Consider the following 15,576-nt stretch of genomic DNA (forward strand, 5'->3'; position numbering starts at 1 on the left):
TAGTCTCTAGAGAAGCATATTTGTTCAAAACCAACACAGACAAGTACCCAAATGCAATTTCTTCATCTGTGCAAGCTCTATAGTCAGATTACATATATTTGCATGTCATGTATTTACATTGTTGATACTAATCATTTTGTGTCCAAGGTCATAAATTGTTTTCTGCCTTTAGGATTTACCTTAGATACCTAAGCACTGTCAATGCATCCTCCTCAGCCTTCGAATAGGTTAAAAACTCTGGAAGACATTCATTAACTAAAAGACTGATTTCATAGGAGAACTGATTGGCAAATTCCTTTTTACTCAATACTGTTTGCCAGTGCCATCTCCAGAAGATTGCTGTTATTCCCTACACTATTCCAAGGGAGCAGGAATAGTCTCAGAGACTATCCTGCTATTGGCAGTCACTAGGGATTTCAGCCTGTAAAGAACTGATAATATGTTCCTCACAGATATAGGGCTCAGCCTTACATTCTGCTTTGTAACATCAAAACCATCACACAGTACACTATAAAAACATACCTATGTATACGTAACAAAACAGTAACTATGTGAACAGAAATGCAGAAGATCAATTAAAACACTATCTGCAGTCTAATGCTAGTCTTCACCAAAGAAACCATCCAATGTAGAAAATGGGGAGAGACTGTCAACCAAGAAAAGCGTATCTGGTACTGAAGGAGATCATGCTAGTTCAAATAATTATCTTAAAGTGCATGCAAAACTGAGTTTTCTAGCCATTCAAACAAAACTTTAAATGGCATATTACTAAGTCCTTCTCTAAAACATGACTGTTTGAAAATGGATCACCCATCCTCTTTCACCCCCACCCCTTCAAACACCTTTAAGGATTATTGAGTTTTCTTACTGAGGTTGGTAGCTAAAACTAAGGAGACAAACAAATTAAATGGGTGAGGAATGGGATGAAATATAAAAACCTGAAAAGATAAAAAGTCGACTTCAAAAGGCAGCTAAGGGCTCCCACAAAACCACCCCACTTTGGGAGCAGGGAGGGGATCTCTCTGGTGCAGGTGACCATGATGAATATGCCAATGCTGTTGCTCACAGTGGGGATGACGTTGTTCCTCTGCCACTATATACTTTCCATTGGGAACTGCTCAAGCTCCCTGTTATTCCCATTTATGATGCCATGTGTGCTGCGTGGAGTATGTGAACACAATGCAAGTGTCGGATGCTGTTCATTAAACATCTGTGTATGTATATTAACGGATAATACATATCAAGCATTTAAATCAGTATTATCTACTTTGTTGTGTACTAGGTTTTGGGAAGTAAAAATGTTGTGGTGAGAGGCAATTCTCACAGTGTCATAGTGGTTCCCATGAAGATCCTCTGTAACAACAGTATTGGGGTTTTCAGGTGCAAGGCCAGAAGAAAAATAACCCAAGAACAAGAGGTTGAGAATTATAACAGAAAATATTTCCAGAGAGGCTCTGGAAAACACTACCTCAGCAGCTTCAGGGTCAGTAGTAATATTAAGGCACCAATGTATCTTAGGTAGTGTACAACAAACTGAAATGCATTAAATATTTCTTTATATTTACAAAGGCAACTGGTAAATGACCAACATCATTAATATGTCCATGATTTCTCATATTTCAATTCCTTTTGAATGGCCCTTTTGGACCATTCTTTTAAAATCAAGGCTCTCTACTCTCCTTAGGCCAGCTTCTTGAAGAAAGGATCGTTTTTCTTATTAGTAATGCCAAATTTTGTGTGCCTATTGTATTAAAAAAAATAAACAAGGATTACTGCTAGGGACTTCAGGTTGCAGAATGCTTAAGACTACTGCACAGTCCTAAACTACTGGAGTGAAGTTGGGATGACTTTTCCTGCCCTTAATAGATAATGGTCTGTCCCTGGCACAGGAACACAGCACATTATAAACATCTTTGGTAAGTGATTCACGGCAGGAAGAAAACACAGTCCTGATATTCACCTACTATGGAAAAAGTGTTCATATTTCTTTGGTACCAGCTTCTTGAATGTTCAGCTGCATAAGAGAAAAGGCTTAAGAACTACTCAGCAATAGGAAAAATTAGCTCTTCTTAAAAAATAGCTTGTCTTGAAAATAAATCATATGTTTTGATTTCATCTATGGAATGACTATACTGCCATTTTTGAAAGAGAATTTTTCTTGTTAATATTAAAGCACATTTGAACTTGTATCCATTGTCAGGTACTGCATATTCAGCTGCAGCAACTGTAAATTCCAATCTATGCTTGGATATTTATATTTTGAGGTAATTATAGATACTACCATGTCTAAAATAAATTTATTATGAAAATTGGCCTAACAAGTTTCTCAGAAATGTTTTAGTAATTTCTGAAACATGTTTAATTCTCAAAAATTGTTCTTTTTAAATTGTCTGATCTAAATGTAAAGCTTCTTCTGCAGCTTTGAAAAAACATCCCACAGAATTTTCATTCTCCATTCTCTACCCTTCAACACAAAATGGGCTAGGAACTTTAAGGGGCTTCAGTATTCCTCTCCCCAGTTCTGCTGGCATATGCAGGTGGCATGTCTTCCCCCAGCAGACATCGCCTGTTGCTTAACATATTTGAATTCTGATTGAAGAGTGTACTGAATGCACTGTGCTCAATCAGAATTGTAAGACGAACCTTCTAATAGAAACCAAATTAATAGATGATCTGTGTTTCCACCTATTTATTTACAGAGATAGTAAATATTAAACTAAAAAGCTTAGATGAACAACATTCTAATGGCAAAAGACAACTTGTTTATAGGTGTAGCAGCTGGGATTATTTTTTTTTTAACTAGAAAATGTTGCCTTCTGCTGTCAGCATTCTGAAGTTTGCCGAGAGAATGAGTAGGCTGCAAGGAAGCTTTCTGGTACAGCATCTCTAAATAAGCAGTTACCAGATGAATAGTTTTCCCTTTACAAAAAATAACAGATGAACTACACTGCTGAAAAGTAAGAACAATGGGGTGATACGTCAACAACAGAAGCTACAAGTAAAAAAAAAAAACCAAACCAAAACGAAAACTAAAAATAACTTACACTGCCTTCTACATTCATGAGCAACAAAGAGTTCTGAGTACAAGCCTGCAACTTCATCTTGTGAAACTCCCTAAGGGCATATAGTTAATTAAGGATTCTCTTTATGTCAAACTTGCATTCAGATGCACCACAACATCCAGGGAACTACAGATTTGGATTCGGGTTTTGTGCTAATGCAGTCATCTGACACAGGTAGGAAGATAAGAATTTCCTCCAACTGTCTGCTCTGTAAAAGAGGCAATACCTGATTCTTCCTGTACAAGAACTTAATTTCAGATATCCAGATGCAATTAAAAATGACCCTGTACATAATTTAAAGCACCCTGAGGGTAAATGGGGCTGAATCAGGAAACTACTTGAAGGAAATGGGTCTGGTTCTGTCACCTTTCTATCCCCCTCAAGTCCTCTGAGAACTGGAAGAATATCAGATAATTACAAGAACTTCAACTCCGCTGTAAGAGAGAAAAGCTGCTTATGGTCTGGTAATACAAGTTTTTCATGCCCTGGCTTAACCATTTGCAAAAGGCTTCTTCCACAGATAAACCAGGATTTAAATGACTTGAGGCAGAGCAACTTGCCTTTGCAAGAAAAACATGTTGCCTGAGCACTGCAGAAGTGGGACAGAGCCCCCAGTTTCTGAAATCATATTTGATCTCTATATGCAGTTTTCTGGGAAGAAATACTCTTTTGGAAAACATGCACATATGGATCAGAATGGTGAAACAGGCTCAACAAATCTCCTTCCTGTATTTTAACAAGTACTTTCAAAGGACTGCTGATAAGTGATGGAGTGGCTTGGCGAGCTCCTCTGTCAGTGCCTTCAGCCCTCTTGTGTGGAACCCATCTGGACCCACAGACTTGTGTATGTCAAAGTGGAGCAGGAGGTCACTAACCACTTCATCCGGGATTACAGGCACTTAAATCAGCTCCTTATCTCTGTCATCCAGCTCAGGGGACTGAGTACCTGGAGGATGCTGGTCTGACTATTAAAGCCTGAGGCAAAGGTGGCATTAAGTACTTCATCCTTTTCCTCATCCTTGGTCACTAGGCTTCCCTGGTATGCAGTAAAGGATGGAGGTTCTTCTTTACCCTTCCTTTTATTGCTCATATATTTGTAAAAGTATTATTTATTATCTTTTACGGCATAGGCCAGATTTAGTTCCAGCTGTGGCTTCGCCTTTCTAACTTTCTCTCTACATAATGTAACAACATCCCTATACTCCTCACGAGGCAAAAGTCCCTTCTTCCACAGGTGATAGATTTTCTTTTTTCCTGAGTTCCAGCACTATCTCCGTGTTCAGCCAGGCAGGCCTCTTCCCCACTGGTCTGGTTTTTGGCACGTAGGGAATGCCTGCTCCTGTGCCTTGAAGATTTTATTCTTAAAGTGTGTTCAGCCTTCCTGGACCCCTTTGTCCAGAAGTACTGTTTCCCAAGGGAGTCCATCAATCAGTGTCCTAAGTAGGCCAAAGTCAGCCCTCTGGAAACCTAAGGTTTTGCTGACCTTTCTCCTGATTTCTCCAAAGGTTGCAAATTCAACCATGTCATGATCACTTTGCCCAAGACAGCCTCCACATCATATCACAACACATCACCCACCATTCTTTCTCTGTTTGTGAACAGCACATCTAACCACGCATCTCCCCTAGTTGGCTCATTCACCAGCTGGGTTCCACACCTTGCAAGAACTTCCTGGACTGTTTCCTCTCTGCCATGTTGTACTTCCATAAGACATCTGGTAGGTTGAAGTCTCCCATGCCTTATGTAATATTTATATTGGATTCAAAAGTCAGGAATTTGAAGAATTCTGGACAATTTGAACACTCTCTCTTGCTTTTATGTATTACAATGTAGTCTTTACTGATGTATTGCTGTTTTTACTGTAAGATGATAAATATTCCCCACCCCCCAAAAAAAAACTAAAATACCAACTTTACATCTTTTGAAAATTATTTAAGATGATCAGGCCTCATTAGGAAAGAGTCTATAATGAAATACAGATCACTATAATAAGGAAATAATAAATAAGCTCCAAGACTGTTCATTTTTAATTCCTATGAGATATGTGTTTGTCCAGAAAACAGCTGGATGGACAGTTATACAGTATCTTAAACAAATACAATGAATGGCATTTGGTAAAAAAAAATACAGTGTATGTAAAATATTAAGAGTCAGACAGAGATATATTTCACATATGTGAAATTTGAAAGATTTGGAACAGAGTGAAAAAGGAGCCAAGCCTGTGGACCTCTATAGAATATTGAAGCATGAGATCGGCTGGTGTTTCTGAATTGTTGGAATAACAAGTTCATGACAGAGAAAGTGTTAAGTTATACATTATTTAAACACTTTCCATGTCATCAACCTGCTATCTCAACGTACCATATGGTATAGTAGGACACTGATAAGATAACAACACATCAAGCAGAGTTTCATAATATACATTAGGGACAGCAGTGTGAAAATACAGAATTACAACATGCAGTACAAAAACCCCACTTTTTCATACTGGTAGCCTTTGCCCTGTCCAGGGGTTCTACTTATACAGAAAGATTTCACACACTTTTTAAAGTGCTATCTCATGAGTCCGTCCCTCAGAGGTGTAACATCTCTTACTTACTTAAAAGGAAAGAGGGGGAAAAAAAAAAAGCCAGGGAGATATGCCAGGTATGAATGTAGACCTTCCAGCTCCAATGTAGATAAGCTACAGTTGAAAAAGAGAGAAAAGGAATGCAATGCTTTAATCAAACACAATAACCCTCATAGTGTCAAACTATAGTTACCTCTGCAATATGCCCTGACATGCTTAGGCATTTATTCAGGTTTCTTTAGCTCTCTAATTCTACTTTGTTTAGAAAGAGATATCCAACTAATTAAATAAATACTAAATTTTTATATAAGTACAGCCAAAATCTGTGATATTTTTCTTTTATAATACTCTGTATCTGATGGGATTTTTTAAAGCAGTTTTTGGCATTATGCAATTTAGCATATCTACTTCCAAATAAAAACAGTTCATAGCTGGAATGACTGGGCCAGACAGACAGTCAAGCAAAATCTCCCCTATCTCACCTTCCTTCATAACAGACATTATTGTGACATCTAATAATATTTGAAGTGCTTTGCAACAGAGAGTTAAGCTTCTTCAAAAGAGAAGGTGACTGCACTGTTCAGGAAATTATATGTTCATCTATTAAAGATTGATATTCCTACCAAAATCTTGAGGTTCTATTAATAATAGTGAATGTAAATGAAGATTTTTTTCAATCGAGAGCTGTATACACAGAAATTACAAAGCATCAGTGTGGTTACTGCAACAAACTCTTGTTGGGCAACAATCTTCAAAACTTACTTACATGACGTTTCAGATCCGAGATCCAAAATCTGTTTCCTGAGCTTCCCAAACTGACAGCTTAACCTACTGCTGAGGGGGCCACCAGTTCAAGAGATGCATGTAACTATTTTGATGTCTATATACAGCCCTCTAGCTGAATTCCACCTCCAACTTTTACATTTTAATCCCTGCCTCTTTAACAGAGGTTGCAGAAAAGGATGTAATACAGTTGTTCATTATGTCAAGAAAATACCAATTAGCCATCAGAGAATTCAATAAGCTTTGTGTAAATATACTGAACAGATGATGTCTTATATAAGTTTGATGAATTAATGCTTAATTTCCTTCCTGCATAACCCCCAAAACAGCCAGAATAAATGTCAAGTGCTAGAGTTCTGACTTCTGGGGGAAACACTATTTATTTAGCATTGCAAAGTTTCAGCAACAGTGAAAAAACGTAATGAAATTTTTTGGGTTCCATTCCCCAACGATTCTTTCACCACCACCTGGCTATCCTGACCTGAACTAACAAAGCAGACACTTTAAGTCAACTCTTTTAATTGCTTCCAATTTGCCTGTTTTGCTTTTGGCAATTAGCAAACTGAAATGTTATCATGAAAGAGTCCATCTCATTAATAAGACCAGGTTTTCCCTCTACTAAAATATGCAGGCACTCTGTTCTTTATTACCAGCAGGAGATAAATGGCTGGTTTTCGTTGCTGAAGAATATATAATGGTTAAAAAGTCACTTTTTTCCTCCAGCTCTACATAAATCACAGAACTAGTCAATATTTAATAATGCTTGCCTTGGTCTGGAGTCCCTTGATCACCCCTGTCATGTGTAATAGCTCCCTCTCCGATATCTTTGACATAAAAGCCCAGCTTTACTGCAATACTAACATGTAGAGGGTCATTACGGATCGACATTTACCTTAATCTGTGACTGCCAACCATGAACCGATAAATTCCAGTAGATTCCACTGGGAGAAATCAGTAAACTTCTCAGTGGAAAGAACTGAAGGAAAATTCTGCCGAGAACAGAATATATTTTCTACAAGGGCTGCTCTGCAAATGGGTTCTGACTTTTGAAAGTTCTCTAGCTGCACAGCTTTGCAACATTTAATACCATTTTGATGTTTTGAGAGACAGGATGACAAGCGAGGATGACACGACTTAGAAAGGAAGCAGAAATTTCCTCTGCAAAAACAATGTAAGATTAAACACAAGGGGAATATGGCTTTTGCATTATTCACCCTGCTGCCTTGGCGGAAATGGCTGTGCTGTCAGGGGTCCAGCCAAAATGTTTCTCCTCTTTTTCAAATTGATCATCACTCCTTCTCCTCCTAATCTTACAGAAGTGCTTCACAGCAGAATACATCAAAGCCTTCATTGCATAAAAAAGGGAACACAACAGCCTTTGTGAGGGGTCAACCCAGACTTCCTACCACACATTACATTCTTCAATGATTGTGTTTCTCCAAACAGCACAGAAACAAATTCGTTTATATACTGCCTTGTAGAGGACAGCAATTACAGCGTGTATGTTCTCTTTAGCACCAATACTGACAACAACAAATCTTTCTCATTCTGAGCCAAAAAAAGAAGCAAGTTATGAAGCCATCATTGATTCAATTATGTGTTTGCATATACAAGACTGATTAAATTTGTGTACAGTACACAGAAGGATTAAATGTCAGCCAAACATTATTTTCAAACCCGATTTTGTATTATATGTATATGAAAACATTTGTAGAGTTGCCTGGTGTCAACCATGCTATTTAAAGTGTACTAAAAATTAATGACAATATAGGTATAATTCATGAATATTATTTGTGTACAAAATTGTATTATTTTTCATAGCTTAGAGTATGCTTAATAGCTCAAATTGACATATTAAACACTCACATACATTTTAGTGAACATTCATTTTTACTCGCTGCCCAAGTCTTTACCATCTTTATAATAATTAGAGGACACAGCATTTTACTTGCAACTGAAAAATACACACTTTGTGTAACACATTTGGAAAACATGTTTCTTTACATTCTTTAGTGAGTTATATAGCCTTTTACACAAGGCTAACATCCCTGTCTTAACTCTACCTGCTCTGATTTGGCAACATTTGCACCAAGACCACATTGCTATGTTCAGGTTTAAAACACACAAGAAAGAAACAAAAAGTCCAACCCATAAAAAAAATAGTGGAAATAAAAGAGCCGCCCACAATACAGTAAAATTCAACAGGTAACTTTTGATTTGGATATTGAGTCTGTTTGTTATACAGAAATAGAGTCACTTTTCCTTTCTTCTTTTTTGGAATAAGTGTCTAATTTCACTGAATACTTTTTAGGTACCTGGCTGTTTGTAAGCCTTAATTCTTTATGACTGTTTACATAAATTTCAAATATACCCATGATCAACTATATTATGAACAACTCTCATGAATGCCCCCCACTTATATAAGCAAAGAACCTGAAATTTGGTGAGTCTAGCTTCCTTATCTGAGTTAAGGTTGTGAGATAAGGCTCTTTGTGTATATCTAGAGAGCAAATGAGTGCAGGAGGCTTATCTTTATTTGGCAATTTATGTGCTTGTACAAATGTAAAGCGCCATAAATCAAAGCAGCTGTTCTTAAAGAATAAAATTGATAATTCTAAAATAATCAATGGAGTGACAAAACAAGCAGGAAATATATAGTGCTAAAGGAATTAAGGAAAAAATTAAATGGAATATCAATGAAATGATTACACATATTACCTTGATCATCATAGAAGAGACCAGTGACAAGGACTGTGTAAGCCAATTTTCCATTAGGATTATTTGGGGAAAGCCATTTTAATTGAACTTCTTTGGACCCATTAACAGTAGCAAATACATCAATTGTTCCCTGTGGGGAAGCTTCCATAGTCCAAGCTTCTACCTGTAAGTTCAGCCATAAGATCAAGGTTTATTGCCATGGTTTATAAAGAGAGAAGGAATGAGAAATGCAAGATAAAAAGAAAAGTTATTTCTCTGGAAAAAACACTGTAAGTGTCTTAATTTTGAAGCATTTTACTTTCATTTCATCTGCGTTTTCTTGAAGCTGTCCAGCAACTAACACACTTTATACAGAGACACCTGTAAGGAACAGGGAACAAGAAACTGGGAAATAACAATTAATTTCTTAAAAACACCATTGCACCTCATGTGGGTGAATAATTTCAGCTTAGCATTAGTGGAGGAAGCAGAAATAGAAAACCACAGATTTTTTTTTAGTTTCTATATTTTAAAAGACAACTGTAAGGAAAATGCATTAAAATGCTGCAGCAAATTATTACAGATAGTTGATACAGAAAAAATATTCTTTGGAGAGTATTTGTTGCTCCCTGAATTATCTTTCAATTTCACTTAACAGATTTAATTTGCAATTAAAAGTAGGCCTTTAAGAGAAAATAAAATATTATAACTTTTTAATATAAATACTCATTCAATATTATAGAAATTTAGCACTGAAATTTCACAACTTGTAGTGAATAGTGCTATGGAACAAAATAATTTGCTAATCCTTTATTTATGGCAACAAGTTTGTTTTTCATACATGATTTATCTGGTATTTTCTAAGGTAGAAGATGCTTTCACACCTTTCTAAGTGCCTCACAAATACAAGTTCATGGGAGTGATAATAAATGTTATTTTTCATGTGCCACACCTGCCATCAAAACAACCAAACATACTTGCTCTGTCCTTGAAACATAAATGTTTTAATTTTTAGTATGTACACTTTTGAAAGCTTATTGTTAACAAGTGCCAGGCTATATTGCTGAAGCGCATCACTATCTCTACATGTGCTTCTGTATTCACACACTATTATATTTGAGAAAGCTGAGCGGCTGCAGTAAAGTCAACAGGATAGAGTACATGCTTAAAATAACTGCTTCATACCAGTTTGGATCAGTGCTACATTGCTTCTTTGGATATTTCAGTCAAAAGCATTCTTACAGAAGAACTGCACTAAAGTGTGATTTCTAAGCTAAAATAATTTCCTGTAAAGTTAGTTGTGCTGCTAAATGCAGATACTTTGATCTCACCACAACAGAAATGTGGAGAAATGAATTCTAAGGAATTTTTCTACTGAAAATGATTAAAATATTCTTAAAACAGTATGGACTTATAGCAATATGTACTGCATCCTAAATAGCTGCAACAGCTGTATTTTGTCTCTAGCCTGTTCTTTATGACCTGCTATTCTTTTTAGTATAAGAAATATTAATAGAATTAAATGCATTATCCTCCACAGCTACACCGGCAGTGTATTTTAACAATACTCTTTTGTGTTAAAATGCACATTCTGTATATGAACACAAGGCACAGAAAAACTGATATTTCTTTTTCTAAACATTATTTTATACACAATTCTATGATATTGTCAGATGTGTTTATTAATAACTTAAAAAATACCCTGCTATCATATAAATAACATAATAACATGACAGGAATACTAATAGCATTGGGAAAACACAATCATTCATCTGAATTGAAAAAACGAGTACTAGCGCGCACATAAGCTAAAGACCTGAAACTTAGGTTTATTAGCAGTAGGTTGAGGTGGCAAAGATTCAGTGTTGCCCATTTACATTTATTTACAAGGTTATTTTCAAGAGCTAACACATTTCAAAACCAGCAGATTTTCAGATCTCCTGAATTCCTCAAAACAATTTATTAGAGGTTACACTATTTCTTCATAATCCATGTTTATATTTCCATTTTTAAAAGCAAAAAAAAAACCCCAATTACAACAGACACAAAAAAGTTATCTTGGCTTTACTAGAAAGAGATTAAAAATTAGCATTTCTCAATTTACATGTTACCAACCTGCATCTCACTTAAATCAATCACTGACAAAAATAAACACAAACTATCTAATATTGAAACACAATAGCTGCTAATGCTCTCATACTGATTTAAGATCTTCAGAGCTACCTTCAGAAACATAAGATGGAGCAAACCCATATTTAGGATAGTCACATAGCACTCGTTCATCAATTAGGGCACATTAAGCACAGGATCGGCAACAAAAATAGGTGAAAGAGTATCAGTTTACTGCTGGAAGATGTTTCCTCAACTATTTAAAGACAAAACATGTGGGTTTTCTTTTTATTCATTTTTTTAAGTGTTGGATTTATTTCGTACTTGATACAAGAATTTTTCAAGAAATGTAATGAAGATGCAACACTTAAGTGAGCCTAAATAAAGATGTTGTACTTCAATTCTTGTCATTAGAAATGGATCACCAGCAGTGGAAAACATTTTGCGTACTAATCATGGGATGCAGATGAGTATCAGATACAAGTGATCCCTACTTTGAACTGTTTGAAAAGTCAAGTTACAAGTCTGCACTTCAGTGGAGATATAAAAAAATTCTACTAAAAATACTTTTTAAAACCTTAACTACTGATGTTCTGTTTTGTCCTTTTGACATCTATTTGATAAGACAGAAGTACTGAAAACATACGTATTTCATCTGTATGCAAAGTCTGGTAACTATTGTCTTAAACATCGCTACCAACAAAATAGATTAGGTTATTGCACATTGAATACCTTAAAACAAGATTTGGTTTTGGGGTATATGTGAAGTTGTACAAAATGTACAAGAAAAACTGGCAAAAAGCCATTCAAGCTTTTAAGAGTAAATATCCTTCAAAGTAAAGCAAACTATAAAATGTTTAATGGCTATAAAGTCTAGCCTTCTTCTACAGATAGATGATGTTACCAGCATTTGAAAGAAAGCAATCTTGGAAAGAATACTGGAAATGTGACTAAGAAATTATATCCCAAAAATAAAACCTGAAAGTTTTTTCCAGAGCACAATATAGTGATATTACACATTCTGGCAGAAAAATAAACAGAGCAACATGAAAAACACCTCCATAATCTTCTGCTTTTTCCCTTTTCTTCCTTTTCTTGTTAGAAAATTGAAAAGTACACCTATAAAGCTGAATTAAAAAAAAAATATAGATCTCAGAATTAACACAAGTTTCTTACTTATGCTTGAAAACAAAATCATGCATAGTAGATATTATTCCAGCTATTCATCAGCTACAGGACTATGAAATCATAATGGATTTATCAGTTCAGCTACGTGTCTAAAAACCTTAAAAAAAATAGAAAGGCCTCATAAGGCTTGTTTTTCACATGTCAAATTTAATACTTCTTTTTTCTCAAATCCTGAACAAAATAGGTTTTTGTACAAGACTGTTAAAATATGTCAGTATAATATTCTGATCACATACTTGCATTCATTAGATATTTATGAATAACTATATTTTCCTTGCTCCTGTTGCCACTTCTGGCTTCTGCAATTCTCAAATTAACTTCCGTCCTTTCAGTCAGGCAGCTAGAAATTTGCCCATTACTGGAATAGTAACTCTTTCTTTAGATATGTCCTTATAAATTTGGCTAAAGCACATCTGCACCTTTCAAACATATTAACTCTTTTTAATGTCAATAATGCGTGTTTCAGTCTCAAATTTTGCCTTTCTTTCACTGTACTCCTGTTCTGCTTTGGAATGGTGCCTAACAATGACCTATCAAATCCTTAGCAGCTCTTAAACAGTGTGGTTGTTTTTTTTTAAATGTCATATTTTGCCAGATGGGTTAGTACTGACCTGAGTGAATCATAACCATTTATTCTGATATTCACTGTCATCTGACATTTACTATGCTCCCAGAATGCAAATTAAGGTACTCACCAATGGACCCAAAGCACAACCTTTTGCAGTACATGCCTGGACTCTGAAAGAATGCAGACTCCAAGGAGCAAGTCCATGAGCATAACAACTTAGCTGTGACGAATTTTGCATCAGGACACCATCCATATACAATCCATAGCTAATAATAATACCTATAAAACAATGTGATAGCACTCAATATCTAAACACCTACAGATCTTAGAAGAAAAGTAACCCTAGAGACATTACAGTGGTAGTAGTAGCAGTACAGTCAGTTTATAGTGAAGCAAGTGTTTAGCAGGACTGTGTATACAACACTTAGAAGAAACGCATCCTCCCATCTTTTACTGTTGAAAACCCTGCAAGTGGATTGCACCTTTTGAAAATAACTGCACTGTTTCAAAGACCATCCCTTAACAAATTTGTTTCTGAATAGCAGCTGACATCACCTTGAAATCAGGAAAACTGAGACAATTGTGTTTCACAGCCTATTCTGCCTGTCTACACAAGAAGTAGAGAGACAAACAAAACCATCTAACATCTTAACAACTTTGGACTTTAAAGAAAGATTGTGATCTACATTATAATTGAAGCATAGAAGGACAACTTAGACCAGTGCTATAACTCCGATAAATCAGGAACTGATGGGTAGAAGGATCCTGTTTGGAAAACAGTTTTACCCACTTTTCTAAACAAAACCACACATAAAACAATATTGATAGCTGTTTCCTTCTAAGTATGCTATAGAAAAAGTCCTGAAGTAAACTACTACTTACATATTCAAACTAAAGAAAGAAAATACATTTTCAAACTCAAAACAAATATTAACAAGACTTTTAGATAGATGAGAGAATGGTCCTGGTGTAATGGGCTAATACTAACTCAAAAATTGCAGATGATTGTTTATCTCACTTATAAGAAAACCTAAATCTGTTCTACCAAAGCTGCATAACAGGATAGCATGAATCCTGTACAGACTGTATATACACAGTGTTTAGAACTTAATAAACTAAAGACTAAATTTTATAGATTGGCTTAGATTTTGGAAGTTGAGATTGCAAAAGATTTTTTTTTTTTTCCCAGGGCTATTCCTCCATCTTTCTCCCTTCTGAATATTGTTTTTTAAAAGCTCTATTTAAATCTTAAGGGCAAGATATGTTAAGCTATACCGTGTATTAGAAGTGAGTTCATTTCATAGGATGCCTTCTTATTTTCCCATTATAGAAAACATCTTTGTATTGTAAAAATATAGCACAATTCACCTTTCCTTCCTTTAAACTGAATTGTTTGAAACTACACTGAGGAAGATACTGTTTGAAACTGAGAAAAGATTTTCCCCTCTACTGAATGAAGAAATGCTTCGTAAATAAAAATGTATACACAACTGTTTCAGCTGCAGAGCTATTGAAGAGTTATACTTAAAAAATTATACATGACAAAACAATGCAGAGCTGTATATGGTGAAGTGATTCACAGATTCCTCAATTCTAGAAAAGTGAGAGGTTAAACTCAAGTCAGATACCAGAGATCTGTGTGTGGGAGGAAGACCTGGTAAATCTCACATTATCAATCCTACCACGTTTGCAAGGCTTCCTAAAGCAAAAGTCCCTTGGGGTTCTGTGTCTAGTTGCTTGTAAAGCAAGGGCATTAATGCTTGATATTTGACTTACATCAAATAAACAAATTATATAGTTTGCATCAGAACATCACGTATATATACGGTACATATATATGTGTGTGCATGCGTGCATAGATATATAATATATACATATATATATGTTAACAAACATATTTATCTCATAGTAAAAATGTGAACACTGGCATTAAAGATGTGTTTTACAGGAAAAAAACAAATCAACCAACCAACCAACCCAAACCCCCTGAAGTGCTTTTAGTATCCATCTCTGTAGCAATAACCCTTTACAGGAATTGACAAATCATTATTAATTCCTTTGATATTTCTGGTAACAGCATGAATCATAATGTGATCATCTGATATTAACATGGGTGTCATATGTGCCTCTATGGGATCCCCACTGTAAGTGTTCATTAACTGGACAAGTAATTTGAAGTGTTCCTAAAGCCACAGCACCTTGCAGCATTCACACTCTGAGGAGCAGCTAGTCAACATGAGCTTTTTTTCTCTGATGGAGAAGATTACAGAATGAAAAGAAAGAACAAAGTACATTTCAGAACAAAAGAGCTCATAGTTTGACTTTGAGATGGGAAGCCATTTTTCTGAATTAGCTGATAATTCTTTCAAGCCAGGGATAAATAACTTAGCCTCTCTATTCCACCACTCTATGTTTCCAAAGCATACTGAGAAAAAGTTCAAAGTCTGCCCAAATATTACATACTTTTAAAAGTCTTAATAGATATGCCTGAAGTTTACCATCCATGAAGTATTGCAAAGTATAGCACATTTTTGTGTTAAGCACAAGGCTTTGTGAGCAACACACAGTCACTATGAGAAGATGTAGTTTCTTCATAATTA

At 35.6% G+C, this 15,576-nt stretch overlaps 1 protein-coding gene across 1 annotated transcript in view; it reads right to left on the reverse strand.

The window, feature by feature from the left end:
- The window catches only part of USH2A (usherin), a 375,196-nt gene that overhangs the window by 164,839 nt on the left and 194,781 nt on the right, over nt 1-15,576 (reverse strand). The window contains exons 36-37 of the mRNA XM_061348575.1: nt 13,104-13,255; nt 9,133-9,295 (exon numbers count right to left, since the gene is read on the reverse strand). Coding sequence (XP_061204559.1) covers nt 9,133-9,295; nt 13,104-13,255 — 315 coding nt within the window. The remainder of the gene's footprint in view (nt 1-9,132; nt 9,296-13,103; nt 13,256-15,576) is intronic.

This window comes from Neopsephotus bourkii, unplaced genomic scaffold (genome assembly GCF_033783945.1).
Source record: "Neopsephotus bourkii isolate Nb327-2 ecotype Australia unplaced genomic scaffold, CSIRO-AGI_Nbou_v1 NB_360, whole genome shotgun sequence".
Taxonomy (NCBI): Eukaryota; Metazoa; Chordata; class Aves; order Psittaciformes; family Psittacidae; genus Neopsephotus; species Neopsephotus bourkii.